General features: G+C 34.7%; 1 protein-coding gene across 2 annotated transcripts in view; it reads left to right on the top strand.

Annotated features, from left to right (window-relative positions):
- CDC73 (cell division cycle 73) overlaps window positions 1-16,354 on the top strand; it is a 135,229-nt gene that overhangs the window by 82,522 nt on the left and 36,353 nt on the right. For both annotated transcript variants that reach the window (XM_012772412.3, XM_012772413.3), the window contains exon 11: window positions 11,279-11,336. In XM_012772412.3, coding sequence (XP_012627866.1) covers window positions 11,279-11,336 — 58 coding nt within the window. The remainder of the gene's footprint in view (window positions 1-11,278; window positions 11,337-16,354) is intronic.

The following is a 16,354-nucleotide window of genomic DNA, read 5'->3' as shown; positions in this document are numbered from 1 at the left end:
TCATGATAATTGTCTTCATTCATCTTATTGCCAGCTAGAAGAATGTACACTTGATTCAGTGACGCATATAAAGACTGGCTCAGCATGCCAAACATTTTAGAATGTGTTTAGTGAATCTGTGGAGATAAGATTTTCATGATCCCCCTAATTCTTCTTCCAATTTTTAACAGAATTTACTTACAAATCTCTCTTTTTGTGCGATCTGTTCATTTTTGAACCAGCTTAATTTTCAGTCAAGAAAGCATTCTAAAGAATGATGCGTGGAAAACTGGTGTTAATTTAAGTTTTTAATTGATAAATATCTTGCTTTTTTGTAATGTTATTGATTGGCACCTATGTATTCCAATTTTGTCTGTGACTATAAAGAAAATGAATATTGTATTTCCAGGTCAAAGTTTTACTTACTGTGATTCCATTTGGGTGTGAATGGAATTTTTCTTTTTTCCTTAATTGAGATTAAAATATTTATTTTAGCCTAGGCTTTTTGTATTTTAGGTAGCAGAAACTCACTCAAGTCTGCTTAAATAAGAAAAAGAAATACATTATAGTGCTATAGGAATATTTTATAAGACCCAAGACTGAGAAGTATAACTTAGCCTTTAAAACAACACAGAAATTGGAAAACTATTAGGAGTCAAAGAAGCTTTTCTCTGTTTCTGTCTGGTGCCACATGGTTACTTGTCCCTTTCTGTATCTGTACATAATAAACTCTCTGACTCTTTGTGTACATAGCCATCCTCATAGCTAGCAAGCCCACATATAACTGCAGTTCAGTTTGTTCAGCGTATCTCAGTATGGATTTCAAACTTCCAGGGAGAGAAATCTGACTGGGTAAACTTAGTTCATATATTTGTCCCTTGTGAGCATAGATACTTCTGAGAAAAGGGACCTCACACTCTGAGCAGATATTCCTCAATGAGTCTACTACAATTTATAATTGGACTTTATTCTTTTAAGCATATTTTGTGGGTTTTTTGTTTGTTTTAAAAACAATTTGGTAAAGTATATATCAAATTTATCATTTTAACTATTTTTTAAGTTTATAATTCAGTGACATTGACTACCTTCACAACATTGTGCAACCATCACTGCTTTTCATCTTGAGAACTTTTTATCATTCCAAGTTGAAACTGTGTACCCATTAACCAATTAAAACCCCTCATTCCTGTCTACTTCTAGCTTCTGGTAACCACCTTTCTACTTTCTGTCTGTGAATTCGATTACTCTAGGTACCTCATATTAGTGGAATGGTAGGGTATTTGTCCTTTTATGTCTAGCTTATTTCATTTAGCATGTTTTCAGTGCTCATCCATGTTGTAGTATGCATTAGAATTTTATTTCTTTTTAAGGCTAAATGACATTCCATTGTATGTATCTAATTTTGTTTATCCATTTATCTGTCAGTGTTGACATTTGGATTGTTCTCACTTTTTGGCTATTGTGACTAATACTGCTATGAACTTGGGTATACAAATATTTGTTCAAGTCCTTGCTTTCAGTTTTTTGGATATACACTCAAGCAGAATTGCTTGATTGTATGGTAGTTCTTTAATTTTTTGAGGTACTGTATGGCAGTACCATTTTTACATTCCTACCAGCCATGCACAAGAGTTCCAGTTTCTCTGTATTCTTATCTATGCTTATTTATTTATTTTTGGAGGTTGATATTGTTTTATTTTATTACTGTTTTTTGATAATAACCATCCTAATGAGTTTGAAGTGGTGTCTTGTGGTTTTTGATTTGCTTTTCCCTAGTGATTACTGAGGTGTCCAGTGTATTTTCATGTGCTTATTGGCTTTCTGTATATTTTCTGTGGAGAAATGTCTGTTTAAGTCCTTTGGCCATTTTTAAATTGGTTGGTTTATTTTGTTATTGAGTCATAGGAGTTCTTTATATAGTCTGGATATTAATTTCTTATTATATATTTGATTTACAAATATTCTTCCCATTTCATGAGTTTGTTTTTCACTGTGTTGAGAGTGTCTTTTGCAAAAAAGTTTTAAATTTTGATGACGTCTATTTATTTTTTCTTTTGTTACCTATACTTTTGGTTTCATATCCAAGGAATTAATGCCAAATCTGGTGTCATGAAGCTTTTTCCTCTCTGTTTCTTGTGAGAATTTTATAGTTTTAGCTTTTAAATTTAGGCCTTTAATTCATTTGAGTTAGTTTTTGTATATGGTATATTATAAACTAATGGTCCAATTTTGTTCTTTTGTGTGTGGATGTCCAATATTCCCAAAGTCTTTTCATTTGTTGAAAAGACTTGTCCTTTCTTCGTTGATAAGGAAAGGTCTTGTCAAAAATTAGTTGACCATATATGCAAGAGTTTATTCTGGGCTTTCTTTTCCGTTCCATTGATCGATATGTTTGTCTTCATGCCAGTACTACACTGTTTTGATTACTGTGTTTTTGTAGTAAGTTATGAAATCTGGAAATTTCAGTCCTTGAACTTTGATCTTTTTCAAGATTAGTTTGGCTATTTGGGGTCTCTTGAGATTCTGTGTGAATTTTAGGATGGATTTTTCTTTTTCTGTAAAAATTTTGGTGTTTTTATAGGGATTGTGTTGAATTTACAGGTTTTTTCAGGGAAATCTTAATTCTAGCCTATGAACATAGATTTTTTTTTATTTATTTGTATCTTTAATTTCTTTCAGCAGTGTTTTATAGTTTTCAGTGTGTAAGTCTTTTGCTTTCTTGGTTAAAATTTTTCTTAAGTATTTTATTCTTTTTAACGCTTTGTAAATGGAATTTTTTCTTAATTTACTTTTTGGATACTTTTTGGATAGTTCATTGTCTATGTACACAAAGAGCTGATTTTTGTGTGTTGATTTTGTATTCTGCAACTTTGCAGCATTTGTTTGTAACTTTTCTCTGTGGCATCTCTAGGCTTTTATACATACCAATATCATCATTGGCAAACAGAGATAATTTTTCTTTTTTTCCCCCCCAAAAATGATGATGTTGTGTCACTCTGTTGCCCAGAGTGGAGTCTAGTGGCATGATCCATAGCTCCCTGCAGCCTGACCTCCTGGGCTCAAGTGATCCTTCTACCTTAACCTCCCAAGTAGCTGGGACTACAGGCGTATGCCTGGCTGACAGAGATAGTTTTACTTCTTTCTTTCCAATTTGGATGCCTTCTCTTTCTTTTTCTTGCCTCATTTCTCTGGCTAAAACTTCCAATGCTATGTTGAGTAGAAGTGACAAAAGTAGGCATCATTGTCTTGTTCCTAATCTTAGGAGAAATGCTTTAAGTCTTTCACCATTGAGTATAATGTTAGCTGTGGGTTTTTCATATGTATCCTTTGTTATGTTGAGGACATTTCCTTCAATTCCTAGTTGGTTGAATTTTTTTTGTTGTTCTTAAAAGGTGATTGCATTTTGTTAAATGCTGTTTTTCTATCAATTGAAATGATCATGAGTTTTTTTTTCCTTTATTCTGTTAATGTAGTATATATCACATTGATTGATTTTCATATGTTGAACCGTCCTAACATTCTTGGAATAAATCTGACTTGGTCATGGTATATGTCCTTTTAATGTGCTGCTGAATTCAGTTTGCTAGTTCTTTGCCTATTCTCATACAAAGAGTGTTTCTTTATGGAAAGAAGATGGCTTAACAGTTAGTAGTCCCACTTTGTTTTTGGCATTGAGCTGAAGGCATAAAGACAAATGCTCTTGTACATTACAAATTACTAGATATGTATGTAATTGTATTTATAATTTTAACTTTCATTTATTTATATTGTTTATTTTTACCAGTCTCCTCCATTAAATTATAAGCCCCATGAGGACAGGGACCTCATTGCTCTTGTTTATCCTTCTGTATTCCCATTTTATTATTTGCCACATAATATGCTTTCAATAAATGTATGTGAAATGAATGAGTGCTATTTAATTCTCTTGATAATCCTGTATGATAGTTATTTTCGCCATCTTCTTTTAATAGATAAAAACAATTTACTCTGCTTAATAGTGGTAAATCAGTGATTCAAAGGCAAATGGATTTGTTTTAGTGTATATTGATTAAGCACCTGCCATGCACATGACTCTGTGTCAGGCTTTGGAGGAGTAATAACTCTTGACCTAAAGTAGTTACGGTCTGGTTGGGGAAAGCAGACAAGAATTATATAGCATAATGAGGTGTTATGATCTGAATGTCCCACAAATTTATATGTTGAAACTGAATCCCCATTGTGGTGGTAGTAAAAGATGGGAAGTGATTAAGTCGTGAAGACAGAGCCCTCATGAATGAATTGGTGCCTTATAAAAGGGCTGGAGGGAACTTGCTTAGGCCCTTTGTTGCCCTCCTACCTTCTGCCATATGAGGACACAGTGTTGGTCCCTCCAAAGGATGCAATGACAGGGCCCATCTTGGAATAAGAGAGAGCTTACTCCCACCAGATGCCAGACCTCCTGGTGCCTTGATCTTGGACTTCCTAATCTTCAGAATTATGAGAAATACATTTCTATTTATAAATTTTCTAGTCTGGAGTATTTTGTTGTAGTAGCACAAATGGACTAAGATATGAGCGATTTGATGGAGGTACATACAGAATACTGAAAGGTCACAAGGGAGAAACATTTGCATTATGGAAAGAGAGAATGAGGAAGGAGAGAAACTAAAGTTTGCTGAGAAAATTTTTCAAACCAGAGGTAATGACGTACAGTATTTAGAAGCATAGGCTTTGGAATAAAAAAGGCTCAGATTTATTCTGGTACTTACTAGCCATGTGACCTGGGGCAAGTCACTTGGCTTTTTCAGCTTAATTTTTCTTATCTATAAAATAGATATATTTTTTTTTTTTTTTTTTTGAGACAGAGTCTCGCTTTGTTGTCCAGGCTAGAGTGAGTGCCGTGGCGTCAGCCTAGCTCGCAGCAACCTCACACTCCTGGGCTCCAGCAATCCTGCCTCAGCCTCCCGAGTAGCTGGGACTACAGGCATGCACCACCATGCCCGGCTAATTTTTTATATACATATCAGTTGGCCAATTAATTTCTTTCTATTTATAGTAGAGACTGGGTCTCGCTCTTGCTCAGGCTGGTTTTGAACTCCTGACCTTGAGCAATCCGCCCACCTCGGCCTCCCAGAGAGCTAGGATTACAGGCGTGAGCCACCGCGCCCGGCCTTAAAATAGATATATTATCTACCTTAATCAGTTTGTTTTGAGGTTGGATGATAGAACACAATCCAGCCATTTAAGTTGTTACATCTTTGGAGAGGGTTGCTGGGCATAGGCAAGGAAAGAGAACATTATTTATTTATTTTCAAATTCCAGAGCCCCTTATGTTTAAAGGGAAAGAAGTGCTGTGCTTTCTAAATATGTGAACCATTCTCTGTGTTGGCAAACACTGTGTTCACATGCCTCTGGGTTTTAACAAGTCTGAAAAAAAAGATTGTGCTTACAATTTGTGTTGAAGTGTTTTGCGTCTGAAATCTTTTGTGTTTCGCGTCTGAAATCTTTTGTGTTTTTTAGCCTTGTTGTAATATGCCCCAGAATTGCCGCAACAGATTTCCTTACTACAACAGGTTTTCCAAAACACTCTTTAAAAAAAAAAAAAAGACCTATTCGGTATATTATACTTAGAAATTCACATGCTTATTTAAACATCCTCATATTTGGGAATTCTAATTTATCAAACTGATATTTCATAGGAATAAGTTACTTTTTCAATAAAGGCAAAGGCATACAAGGGTATAGTTTGTATTTATGTAATTTTTAAAGCATGTGACTTTTGCTCATTAATACAAGTCAGGAAAATAAATTATAAACTCCTAGAGTCTGCACATATATTCTGTGTATTTTCTTCATTAAAAGTTTTCAGTATTTCACTGTTTCATCTAAACAGAACTTTTCAAAATTAACTAAATACAATGTATTCTTTTTCAGACTGACACTTGCTACAAATATTTTTTTCTTATGATATTAGATATTTTTCCTACTTGTTTAAGCAACAGATACTTGTATTTTGTCTCCCAGTACCAGAAGATTTTAGATTGTTTGCTAGAATAAGGCAAGCAAGGATTGCTTGTAAACAGCATACTTTGTTTTGTGTTGTTTATGCGTTGCAAATACTATTCTATCACTTTTTTCCCCTTCCATTTTAATTCAGTTATTTCTTTTCCAGAATGCCTCAAGTCTTGGTGAAATTGTAATGCTCCTTACTTTCCAAGAGAAAGCAAGTTTTCCTCTCCAGTTAGCACAAGTTGTCAGCTCTTTTGGTGGTTTTGTGCTGATACCTTTCTTTTCCTGGCTGGGTAGTATTTTTTTCCCCCAATCTAGATATCTTTAAAATATAACTGTCAGTCTATTCTGTGTTATTGCCAAGTTATTATTCTTACTTCTTAATACATGCCAGTAATAACTGCTGTGTAGCCTTTGAAAAACTATTTCACTTTTGACTCTTCATCTTTAGAGTGAAGCAGGGCGGGATTGTGTTAAGTGTTTTTGAGGTCTCTTATGCAGTGACTGCTACAACTTTATTTCAAAATAATGGAAATCAAAGTAGAATGTGCTTTTAGCCCTTGGGTTGATGTTAGCTAGGGTGTCCTAGAAATGGCTATAAACTAATGGCATGATAAGCAAGGATCTTCCCAATTTTCTTTCAAAAAGCTCATTGTTGCTGTCATGTCATAGCTGTATAACTCTCTCTCTCTGTGTATGTGTGTACTAACTCAAAAATTAAAGTAATGCTACTATAGGGACTTTGACAACTCGTATTTTCAGTAAATCTAAGAAAATAATTAGATAAAATACTTTCTGTGACAGTTGACAGAAATTTGTCTCAACCTGTTGAGAGCAGAAAAGGTGTATATGGGATGTGTAGTGTGGTGAGATGGGGAGTTTTAATGGCTCATATAATCAGAATGGTTTGGGATAAAGTAGGCCTTGCAGGCCACTAGAACTACACAGTGGCTAATAGGTTATTAAATATGAAATGTCTGATTTTGAATAAAAATGTGGTTTATTATATTTCAAACAAGAAGCAGTACAATTAATCAAAGTATGTGCCTAAACTACTGACACAGTCTTGCCATCTTCATGGTAGCTTTTTTATGCCAACAGCAAAGAAATTTAGAGAGCAAGTGGCAATGAAATTGCAAAAGGCACTTTCCACAGCTTGTTGAGAATTGAATATTTTTCCTTGCAAGAAGTGGTCCAAAGCCTGGAAGATGTAGTCAGTTGGTGCAAGATCTGGTGAATACGGTTTATGGCAGTTTCCAAGTCCGGCTGCTCTAGTTTGAGCGATGTTGTTTGTGTGACATGTGGTTGACGTTATCTTGCAAGAGGATTGGCCTGTTCCTACTGACCTGTCTCAGCTGCTTAATCACAAGCATCCTCATAATTTCATCCAATTGGTGAATTTTCTGTCATCAGTTGACCAGGTTTCATGAAGCTGTAGGGGATAATACTGATGCTGGACCAACTAAACCGACACCATTAGCTTTTTTTGCTGAATATTCGGTTTTGGACTGTGTTTTTTTTTTTTTTTTTTTTTTGAGACAGAGTCTCGCTTTGTTGTCCAGGCTAGAGTGAGTGCCATGGCGTCAGCCTCGCTCACAGCAACCTCAAACTCCTGGGCTCAAGCGATCTTCCTGCCTCAGCCTCCCAAGTAGCTGGGACTACAGGCATGCGCCACCATGCCCGGCTAATTTTTTCTATATATATTAGTTGGCCAATTAATTTCTTTGTATTTATAATAGAGACGGGGTCTCGCTCTTGCTCAGGCTGGTTTCGAACTCCCGACCTCGAGCAATCCGCCCGCCTCAGCCTCCCAGAGAGCTAGGATTACAGGCGTGAGCCACCGCGCCAGGCTTGGACTGTGTTTTGGCACTTCATCTTTATCCAACCATTGTGCTGAACACTTGCAGTTATCAAAAAGAACCCAGTTTTCATTACATGTAACAATATGGTATAGAATGTTTTGCCTTTATGTTATAACAGTAAAGAAAGCCAAGCTTTGAGATGATTTCTCTTTTAACGCTTGTTTCATTCATGTGGAACCCATCTATGCAGCTTCTTTGCCTTGCCGACAACTTGTTTCAAACGGTCCAATATTGTTGGAATAGTAATGTCAAACCTTGATGCTAATTCGTGCGTAGGTTGAGATGGATTTGCTTCCACTACAGCTTTCAGCTCATCATTATCTTCCTTGTTCTCAGGTTACCCACATGGCTCATTTTCAAGATTAAAATCACCAGAATGGAACTTTTCAAACCATCGATGTACTGTGCATTCATTAGCCACATCCTCCCCAAACACTTAGTTGATATTTTGAACTGTCTGCACTGCATTGGTTCCAGAACAGAACTCATATTCAAATATAGTATGAATTTTTGACTTATCCATGGGTTCATAAAAATTACTACAAAAAATTTTGAAAGATAATTACAAGCCAAAAGTGCATTTGAAAGAATGAGGATGTACCTTCACAATAACAAAAACCAAAGAAGTGTCAAAGTGAAATGTCAGAGATATCAACTGTCAAATATAATACTTAAGGAAATCGGACATTCCATACTTAATAACCTAATATAAGAGGTGTTGTATTCCACCTCTTTTCTTGCATTTTAGCTCCATTCTCTCCTTCTGCCAGTCAGTTTTTCTCTATGAGTGAAGGGGCATATGATCATCCATAATTTTAGGCATATCTCCTTGTAGCTTTGTGATGTATGAGCCTGCCCACCTAGCTCTAGTTTATAAAAAAGTAATCTGAGAGAAGAAGGACACTTGATTGGCCTAGTTTATAACATGTACCTTCCCCAGTGACCTGGCAATAGGATTTATTGCCAGGAAGGAGTGGTTGGGTCATCAAGCAAAGATTGCTTACTGCACAAACAGAAAATACCCATTATTGGTATTTAAAGGGATCAAGTTTTGAGCTTATTCAGAAGTATACAAAAATTCCTAAGAGTTATAATTTGTAATGGAAAAGGGTTTTTTTTTTTATTACTTACATATGCTTGCACCTTTTGCCTGACCCTTGTTATAAAAGCCATACTCTTTGGTCATATATTAATATTATAGGTATATTTCAGTAGTCAAGTGGATCACTTTTGGTTTGTGTAGTTCTCTTTATATGTACATAATGTTGTATTTTGGTGATTTAGTCCACTGTATTCCAAAATAAGAAGGTATTTGATTTGATTCTATCCAGATTTACAATCAAATGTGGATAGAAGATGCCTGCCTATGTGTTTGTGCATTGTTCTTCCTGTCTCATTTCCTTTATTTTTCCTCTCCTTTATATTTGCAGTTAGACCATACTCTCAGGAGATGGTATTTATTATACTTACTAGAATAGATAAGTAATATGATTAAAGTTCACTGTATTATTTTATTATAATGTCTAGTTGATTTTATGCAGGGGTAGGGTTAGGGTTTCTTTACTTTGATTCCTATTTAATGATTATTCCTTGGTTTTTGATTTTTAAAAATAGATGCAGCCGGGCGTGGTGGCTCACGCCTGTAATCCTAGCTCTCTGGGAGGCCGAGGCGGGCGGATTGCTCAAGGTCAGGAGTTCAAAACCAGCCTGAGCAAGAGCGAGACCCCGTCTCTACTATAAATAGAAAGAAATTAATTGGCCGACTGATATATATATATAAAATTAGCCGGGCATGGTGGCGCATGCCTGTAGTCCCAGCTACTTGGGAGGCTAAGGCAGAAGGATCTCTTGAGCCCAGGAGTTTGAGGTTGCTGTGAGCTAGGCTGACGCCATGGCACTCACTCTAGCCTGGACAACAAAGCGAGACTCTGTCTCAAAAAAAAAAAAAAAAATCTAGATGCAGTTCAGTTCAACCAACATGTGTTGAGTACCTATTAGCCTCTGGGTACTGGGATTACAGGTCCCCAACGTGGATTTAGAAACAAATATAATCAGAAAATTTCTTCACATTATAGGGATATTAAATATTTGATATGCTTTCCACCTTAATTATGACTCACCTTTTCTTATGTTTAAATTTTTTTTATTTTGGAGAAAGATGTCCATATTTTAAATAAGGTTGATGAATTTTTACAAACAATATATCCATGAAACCAGCACACAAAATGACTCAATATTAAATATAGCAGTATATAACTAAATGCATAATAATGAGAATATTGGAAAAAATATTTTACTGTCCTCAGGTGCTTTTATTTATTTTTATTGATTTATTTTTAACTTCAAGGAGTTTTTACTAGTTGCCACTTTGGCTATTTATTGTTTTTTCTAGTAAAGAATGGTTTTTGTGACATTCTAACTGAATGCCAGGAATATCTAAGCACTGTATTTGCTTCAACATTGAAGTGAAAGTATTTTTTTCTGTTGGCACTAATTTTTATAGTCATTTATTTAAAAAATATACTGTGGTGAAATGATTTTACTATATGAAATCTCAAATTTTTGACAAGAATGTAGTATAATTACAATAAATATTATTTAGCAATATTTCCTTGGAAATGTTTCCTGTGATGCTGGTACTGATTTTTATTATTATGGACTCATGTAACTCCCTGATATTTATCAAATTTCCTTATATTAAGTACAACTAGAGTAAAATCTTTGTGAATTCATAGTTGTTAAAAAATTTTCATTTGCAGCTTTCTTTAAAGAAAAATGTGTTACTAAAAATTAATGTGAATGATAGAAACTATTGCACTAATGACAGACTTACTGCGTATCTTAAGCATTTCAGAGGCATCTGTTCTTGAGTATATAATTGATATACTTCAACACTTAGCATATTTTCTTGTGCATATTACATGCTCAGTAATTAGTTGAGATTTGTTATTTAGCTTTTAAGATACTCTCATCTGCTCTTAATTCAAATGTAACAAATCTCATATTTATAAACGTGACTTTTTTGATTATTTGGTAGGCATTTATTTGAAATGCTTGTGTTTTTTTTATGCACTCCAAAGTAGCGTTGTTTAGATTTTTCTAACATGAGGTTATGTATCATTTATTCATTTTGAGATGGTTTAAGGGAAAAAGGTTGACTTGATTTGAAAACAGATAATGGCATTTCTGAGAATATTAAAATTGTCAGCAATTAAGCAAATCATTAAAAAATTATGTTCTTACAGTAACTACTATATGTTAACTGTTTAAATTTAGAAGAATTTTTTTTTTTAACAACTCTTTGGGTCATAGCATATTCGGTGGAGTAACTGCGTAATAGAAGCAGAAAGAGCGTAAGAGATAAGAAATTTTTTTTTACAGTAACTAAAGTGTTGAACTGTTATGTAAAGGAACTTCAATGTCATGTATCAATTTTAATTCTTTTAAAGGAGGGTGCATCTGCCCGTAAGACTCAGACTCCTGCAGCCCAGCCAGTACCAAGACCAGGTAAAAATGTAAAACTTTGGTGTTTTTTTTCCCCCCCCAAATGATGATAACAGTGCCCCCTCCCCTTTTTGGTATGTATAATACTTTGAAGTAATTGAAATTTTACTTAAAATACATTGAAAAATTATTTTTCTTCAGATTGTCAATATTGCTTAAGCGGATCTCAAAACTATGATAATGTACATAAAATGCTTGTTAAACTTCAATCAACACCATTAATAAAACTTTATATTCTTAGAAAAACTTAAAGAAGTTAAAATGAAAACCATGTTGAATTATTTATTTTTCTGTACTGCATTAAATAGCTCAACTGGATTTTGTAATATTCTTTACTATAATATTATTTTCCCTAATTTGATTCAAAGATTCTTGATAAAATAGATTATAAAACACTGCTTTTGAATAATGAACTTAAAACATAAGAACATTTACTTGACTAAATAAGTATAGTTGAAGAGTTAAAATTTTTAAGAATATGTTTTTATTTTGGTTAAGACTTTATTACAGCCGGGCTCGGTGGCTCACGCCTGTAATCCTAGCACTCTGGGAGGCTGAGGCGGGCGGATTGCTTGAGGTCAGGAGTTCGAAACCAGCCTGAGCAAGAGCAAGACCCCGTCTCTACTATAAATAGAAAGAAATTAATTGGCCAACTAATATATATATATATAAAACTAGCCGGGCATGGTGGCGCATGCCTGTAGTCCCAGCTAGTCGGGAGGCTGAGGCAGCAGGATTGCTTGAGCCCAGGAGTTTGAGGTTGCTGTGAGCTAGGCTGACGCCATGGCACTCACTCTAGCCTGGGCAACAAGCGAGACTCTGTCTCAAAAAAAAAAAGACTTTATTACAGATGTTTTAATAGGCTGTTTATGTGTATTCATCCTCTCACCAATTCCCTGTCCTAGTTCCGTGAAAGTACATGCAGATGTGAATTTTTCCAACAAAAGCACAACATTATAATTTTAATAGACTGATATGCTCCTTTGATGCTTACAATTTCATATATCTGTGTTATTGAGTACATTAAATTCTGTACCATTTTTTAAAAATGTGTTAAACAATGATAGTATTAAAGTTACTATGGAAAGATTTTCCTCCCTCTTCCTAGTACCTAAAAAGATTGATCTTTATAGATGCATGTAGATACCAACACTATTTATTTGAGGTCTTTTGAGTTTGATTTTGGTTTTTGTTGTTTGTTTTATTTTTACATTTAGCATAATTTCAGTATGATGCTGTACTACCTTTTTTTTTTTTTTTAAGCCCCATCAGTGATGTTGAAAGTGAGTATAAAGAAAATAAGACTAGAAAAGGCACAGGCAAAAATTTAACTGGGCAGTCTTGCCCATAAATTTGATGATATCAGTAGTATAGATTTGGAATGTGGAATTTTTTTTTTTTTTTTTTTTTTGAGGAGAAGGAAAGAGGAGTTTATTAATTTGCCAGCCAATGAGGAGGTTGGAAGATTCCTGTCTCCAAAATACCAATGTCCTTGGGTATATTTTTTTCCACAGTATGTTTGCACACAGGCAAATTCTAAAATGTAGTTTATAAATATTATTTCTGAAAGCACTTCACAAGTATGATGTTAAGATTATGTGGGGTATATGTTGGAGTGATTTTGCAGTCAATTTCACTATGTCCTGAACCTGTATATCTATACTGCCCTTCGACATGGCTAGTATTTCCTTTTTTTTTTGGATAGTGGGTTTGTTGGATATCCTTTTCATTTTTATGTTTGAGTAGGAGTGGGGAAGAGGAGTACAGATTGTATGTAATTTAGGTAGAGATGACTCTACCAAAAGCCATCATTAGATTGTAAGGAGGAACAGTTCAATTCAACAAATACTGTTTGAATGCCTTCCATGTACTAGGTTATTTGCCAGAAACTAGGAGAAGCTAAAGGAGCCTTTTACAGGAAGGAAGAAAAAAGTGAAGGAAATAGGTATGGACGGATGTGCTTGGGCCCATTTCACTGCTTATGAAATGTAGGAATGTTATGGAGGCAGTTGAATCACAGATACAGAATTGTTTGTTTTCTTTGGAAGGGAGGGATGGGAGGTTACGGATTATCAATCTAAAGAAGATCTCATGAGAAATTCAGAAATGCCATAAAAGGGGAAAAATCACCACCTTCGGATCCTTTCCCATTTTTGATCTGTGATGTAAACTTGTCTCAATTTCCCATTTTCTCAAAATTAGCATACTAAGGAAAGGGGTTGGGGGAGGCACTGATATCTAAACAAATGATTATGCTCAGGTGTGCTTGTGATAAAATGAAATTAAAGGGGCTAGGTTTTACTAGCCAGTTATATGATGTAGTGGAAGATTATATGTAAAGGGGTTCTGAGTCTTTTTCTACTCTTAATATTCTATCATACTTTTCAGTCACTCTGCCAAGGTACACTGAGGATTAAACTGATGGAAATTAATCTGAACTCTTAGTATCTCAGATATTCCGATGCTCATCCATGAAAACTCTCCTTTTTCTTTTTCCACTTAACCACTTGACATTCATAGTTCCACATTTCTATCCTCCATTCTAAAAGAAATTAAGTTTTTAGCTCTTACTTGGCAGTAAGACCTGATTTGAATAGGTGGTAATAGTTTGAAGTCCTTATTTGTCCTGATTAGTGTATTATTTTGTTGCAGAGATGTTAAATGTATCTGCTTATGGGGTGCAGCCCAGTTTTAAAAGGATATTGTTTAATATCTGGCATGTTCACCTTTTTAAAATCTGAAAAAATACGAGTGCCCAAAATATATCTGGCAGTATAAGATGAAGGATTATAGAATTATAATTGTTGTTTGTTGGTTTAGAGTTTTAGATCATTTAGAAATGGGGGACTGAACCTCCTATTTTCTCCGTGAGTGAGATAAATCTAGATGGAATTCCATTTTTGACCATTTAAAACTTTTTATTTCCCTTTTCATCAAATATTTTTTATTTAGTGCTCTTGTGCCAGGCAAGTCCCTGGGTAAATTTAATGTTTTAAGGTGTTCACAGCTAAACACTTTAAACTTTGAAATTTCTAAAAATTCCCAACCTCTAAAAATTCATTTAGGGACTGTGACTAACATGAGGCACATGTTTTCCAATGGATTTAGAAATACAAGCATTTGATAAGCCATAGTCCTAGACTTCACTGTCATTTCCTTTGTATAGCCAGATTAAATCTCTTACACATATCCCTATCTTTCTTCTCCCTCTTTCTAATGCATACACAGTCCATACTTTTTCAGCTTTAATTCTTCTAACTCATAGATCTTCTGAGATAATTAGTTGGCCTATAGCTCTAATTTATGTGCTTAATGCCACTCATGTGAGATTAAAAGAGTTAGCCCCTCTATATTTTATACAGATTTCTAATGCTAGTCAATCATCCAATTTTATAACCTAGGTCCTGGTCGAAGTACTTCTACTCTCATTTCATAGTTTTAAATATATGCACTGATGATTTCCAAATTTTTATCTCCAATTCAGACATCTGTTATCTCTAGAATCTTACATTAACTGTCTGTGTAACATGTGGGCATGCCATCTGCATACTAAGATAAAAAACGTTTTTTTCTTGATATTTTCCCTGAGATCTCTTACTCCACACTCTTCTGCTTCTTTGTAAATAAGTGGCACTACCATCAGCTCCGTTTATGTAAAAAACTTAGGACTTATTTTTCATTTATCGCATTTCCTTCTTATCAGTGGGTTCTGTCGGATTTAACTTTTCTGTATCCCAGATTCGTCTATTTCTCTTTAACTCCACTACCATGACTCAAGTTGAAACTATCATTATTTTTGTAGACCAGCACATCTTAAAGTGTGGTTTGCAGACCAGTGTCAATCTGCAGCCTTTTTATTTCTGGTCCCTAACAAGATACATATAGAAATGGAAGATAAAATACTGTCACGGCATCTAAGTAACATGATCATTTTTCTAGAAGTTCATTGCTACTGCTTTGGATTGGAATTTAAAATGAAAACAAAAACTCATTCTTAACCACACACAATTTGAATAGCACTACTGTAATAGTCCTAACTGTGCTTTCTGCTTTCACTCTTACACTCCTTTTGATCCCTTGTCTAAATTCATCGTTTTTCCCTTACAGAAGGTATGCCATGAAAATCAAATCATGTTACTTTCTGGCTTAAAAGTTATAGGACTTTCAGATGGCACTTAAATACAAACTTAACATTGCATAAAAGGCCCCACTTGAATTGATCTCTGCATATATTTTTAACCTCATCTTTTGCCATTCTTCCTTTCTTCTTCCCTATGGCTTACACATTTGCCTTGTTTCAATTCCACAAAACATAGTAGTTTCTTCCTGCCATTGGCATTTGCCACATTCCCACCTCTTATCTGGACTGTTCGCCCACTTGTTCTTTGCAAGTTGGCTTCTTTTCATCCTTCAAATTTCATCTTAAATGTCACTTTTTTTAGGCTTTTTCTAAGTGTTCTATCTAAAGGACACTTTTCTGCCAGTATATACTCATTTTGTTTCTTAATATGTGTTCAGATAGATTTATTTATGTGTTTGTGTTTTTGTTTATGGTGTAGCTCCCCTACTCTACTGAAAGCTCTTTGAGGGCAGGGATTGCTTCTGTTTTATTTGCCATTTAATAATAACCTAGCAGAGTGCCTTGTACATATAAGCTCTGAATAAATATTTCTTTATAACTATATTTGAAATCAAACAAAGCAATAATAATAATTTTTCTTATGGCTTATTCTTAGCTTGCAAATGAACAGTGCATTTGCTTAAGTAGTGGTGGTGGTAGTAGAAGCGGCAGCAGGTAGCATCAGCTGTAGCTGCAGGGCTCAGTAAATGGTAAATACCAGCCAAGACTTAACGTTCATTATTGTTTTAAAAATCTTCACAACAATATCAAGGTATAGAAACTATTCTCTCTCTTTTACAGTTGAGGAAACTGAGGCGGAGCAAAGTTAATTAACTTGCCTAGGAAGTGGCAAAATAGGGATATGAACTAAAAATCAGGAGTACAGACCCTTGCTGTTGAT

The sequence above is a fragment of the Microcebus murinus genome, chromosome 23 (genome assembly GCF_040939455.1).
Source record: "Microcebus murinus isolate Inina chromosome 23, M.murinus_Inina_mat1.0, whole genome shotgun sequence".
Classification (NCBI taxonomy): domain Eukaryota; kingdom Metazoa; phylum Chordata; class Mammalia; order Primates; family Cheirogaleidae; genus Microcebus; species Microcebus murinus.
Note: the sequence above shows the minus strand (reverse complement) of the source record. Positions and strands in the feature narration are given on the sequence as shown.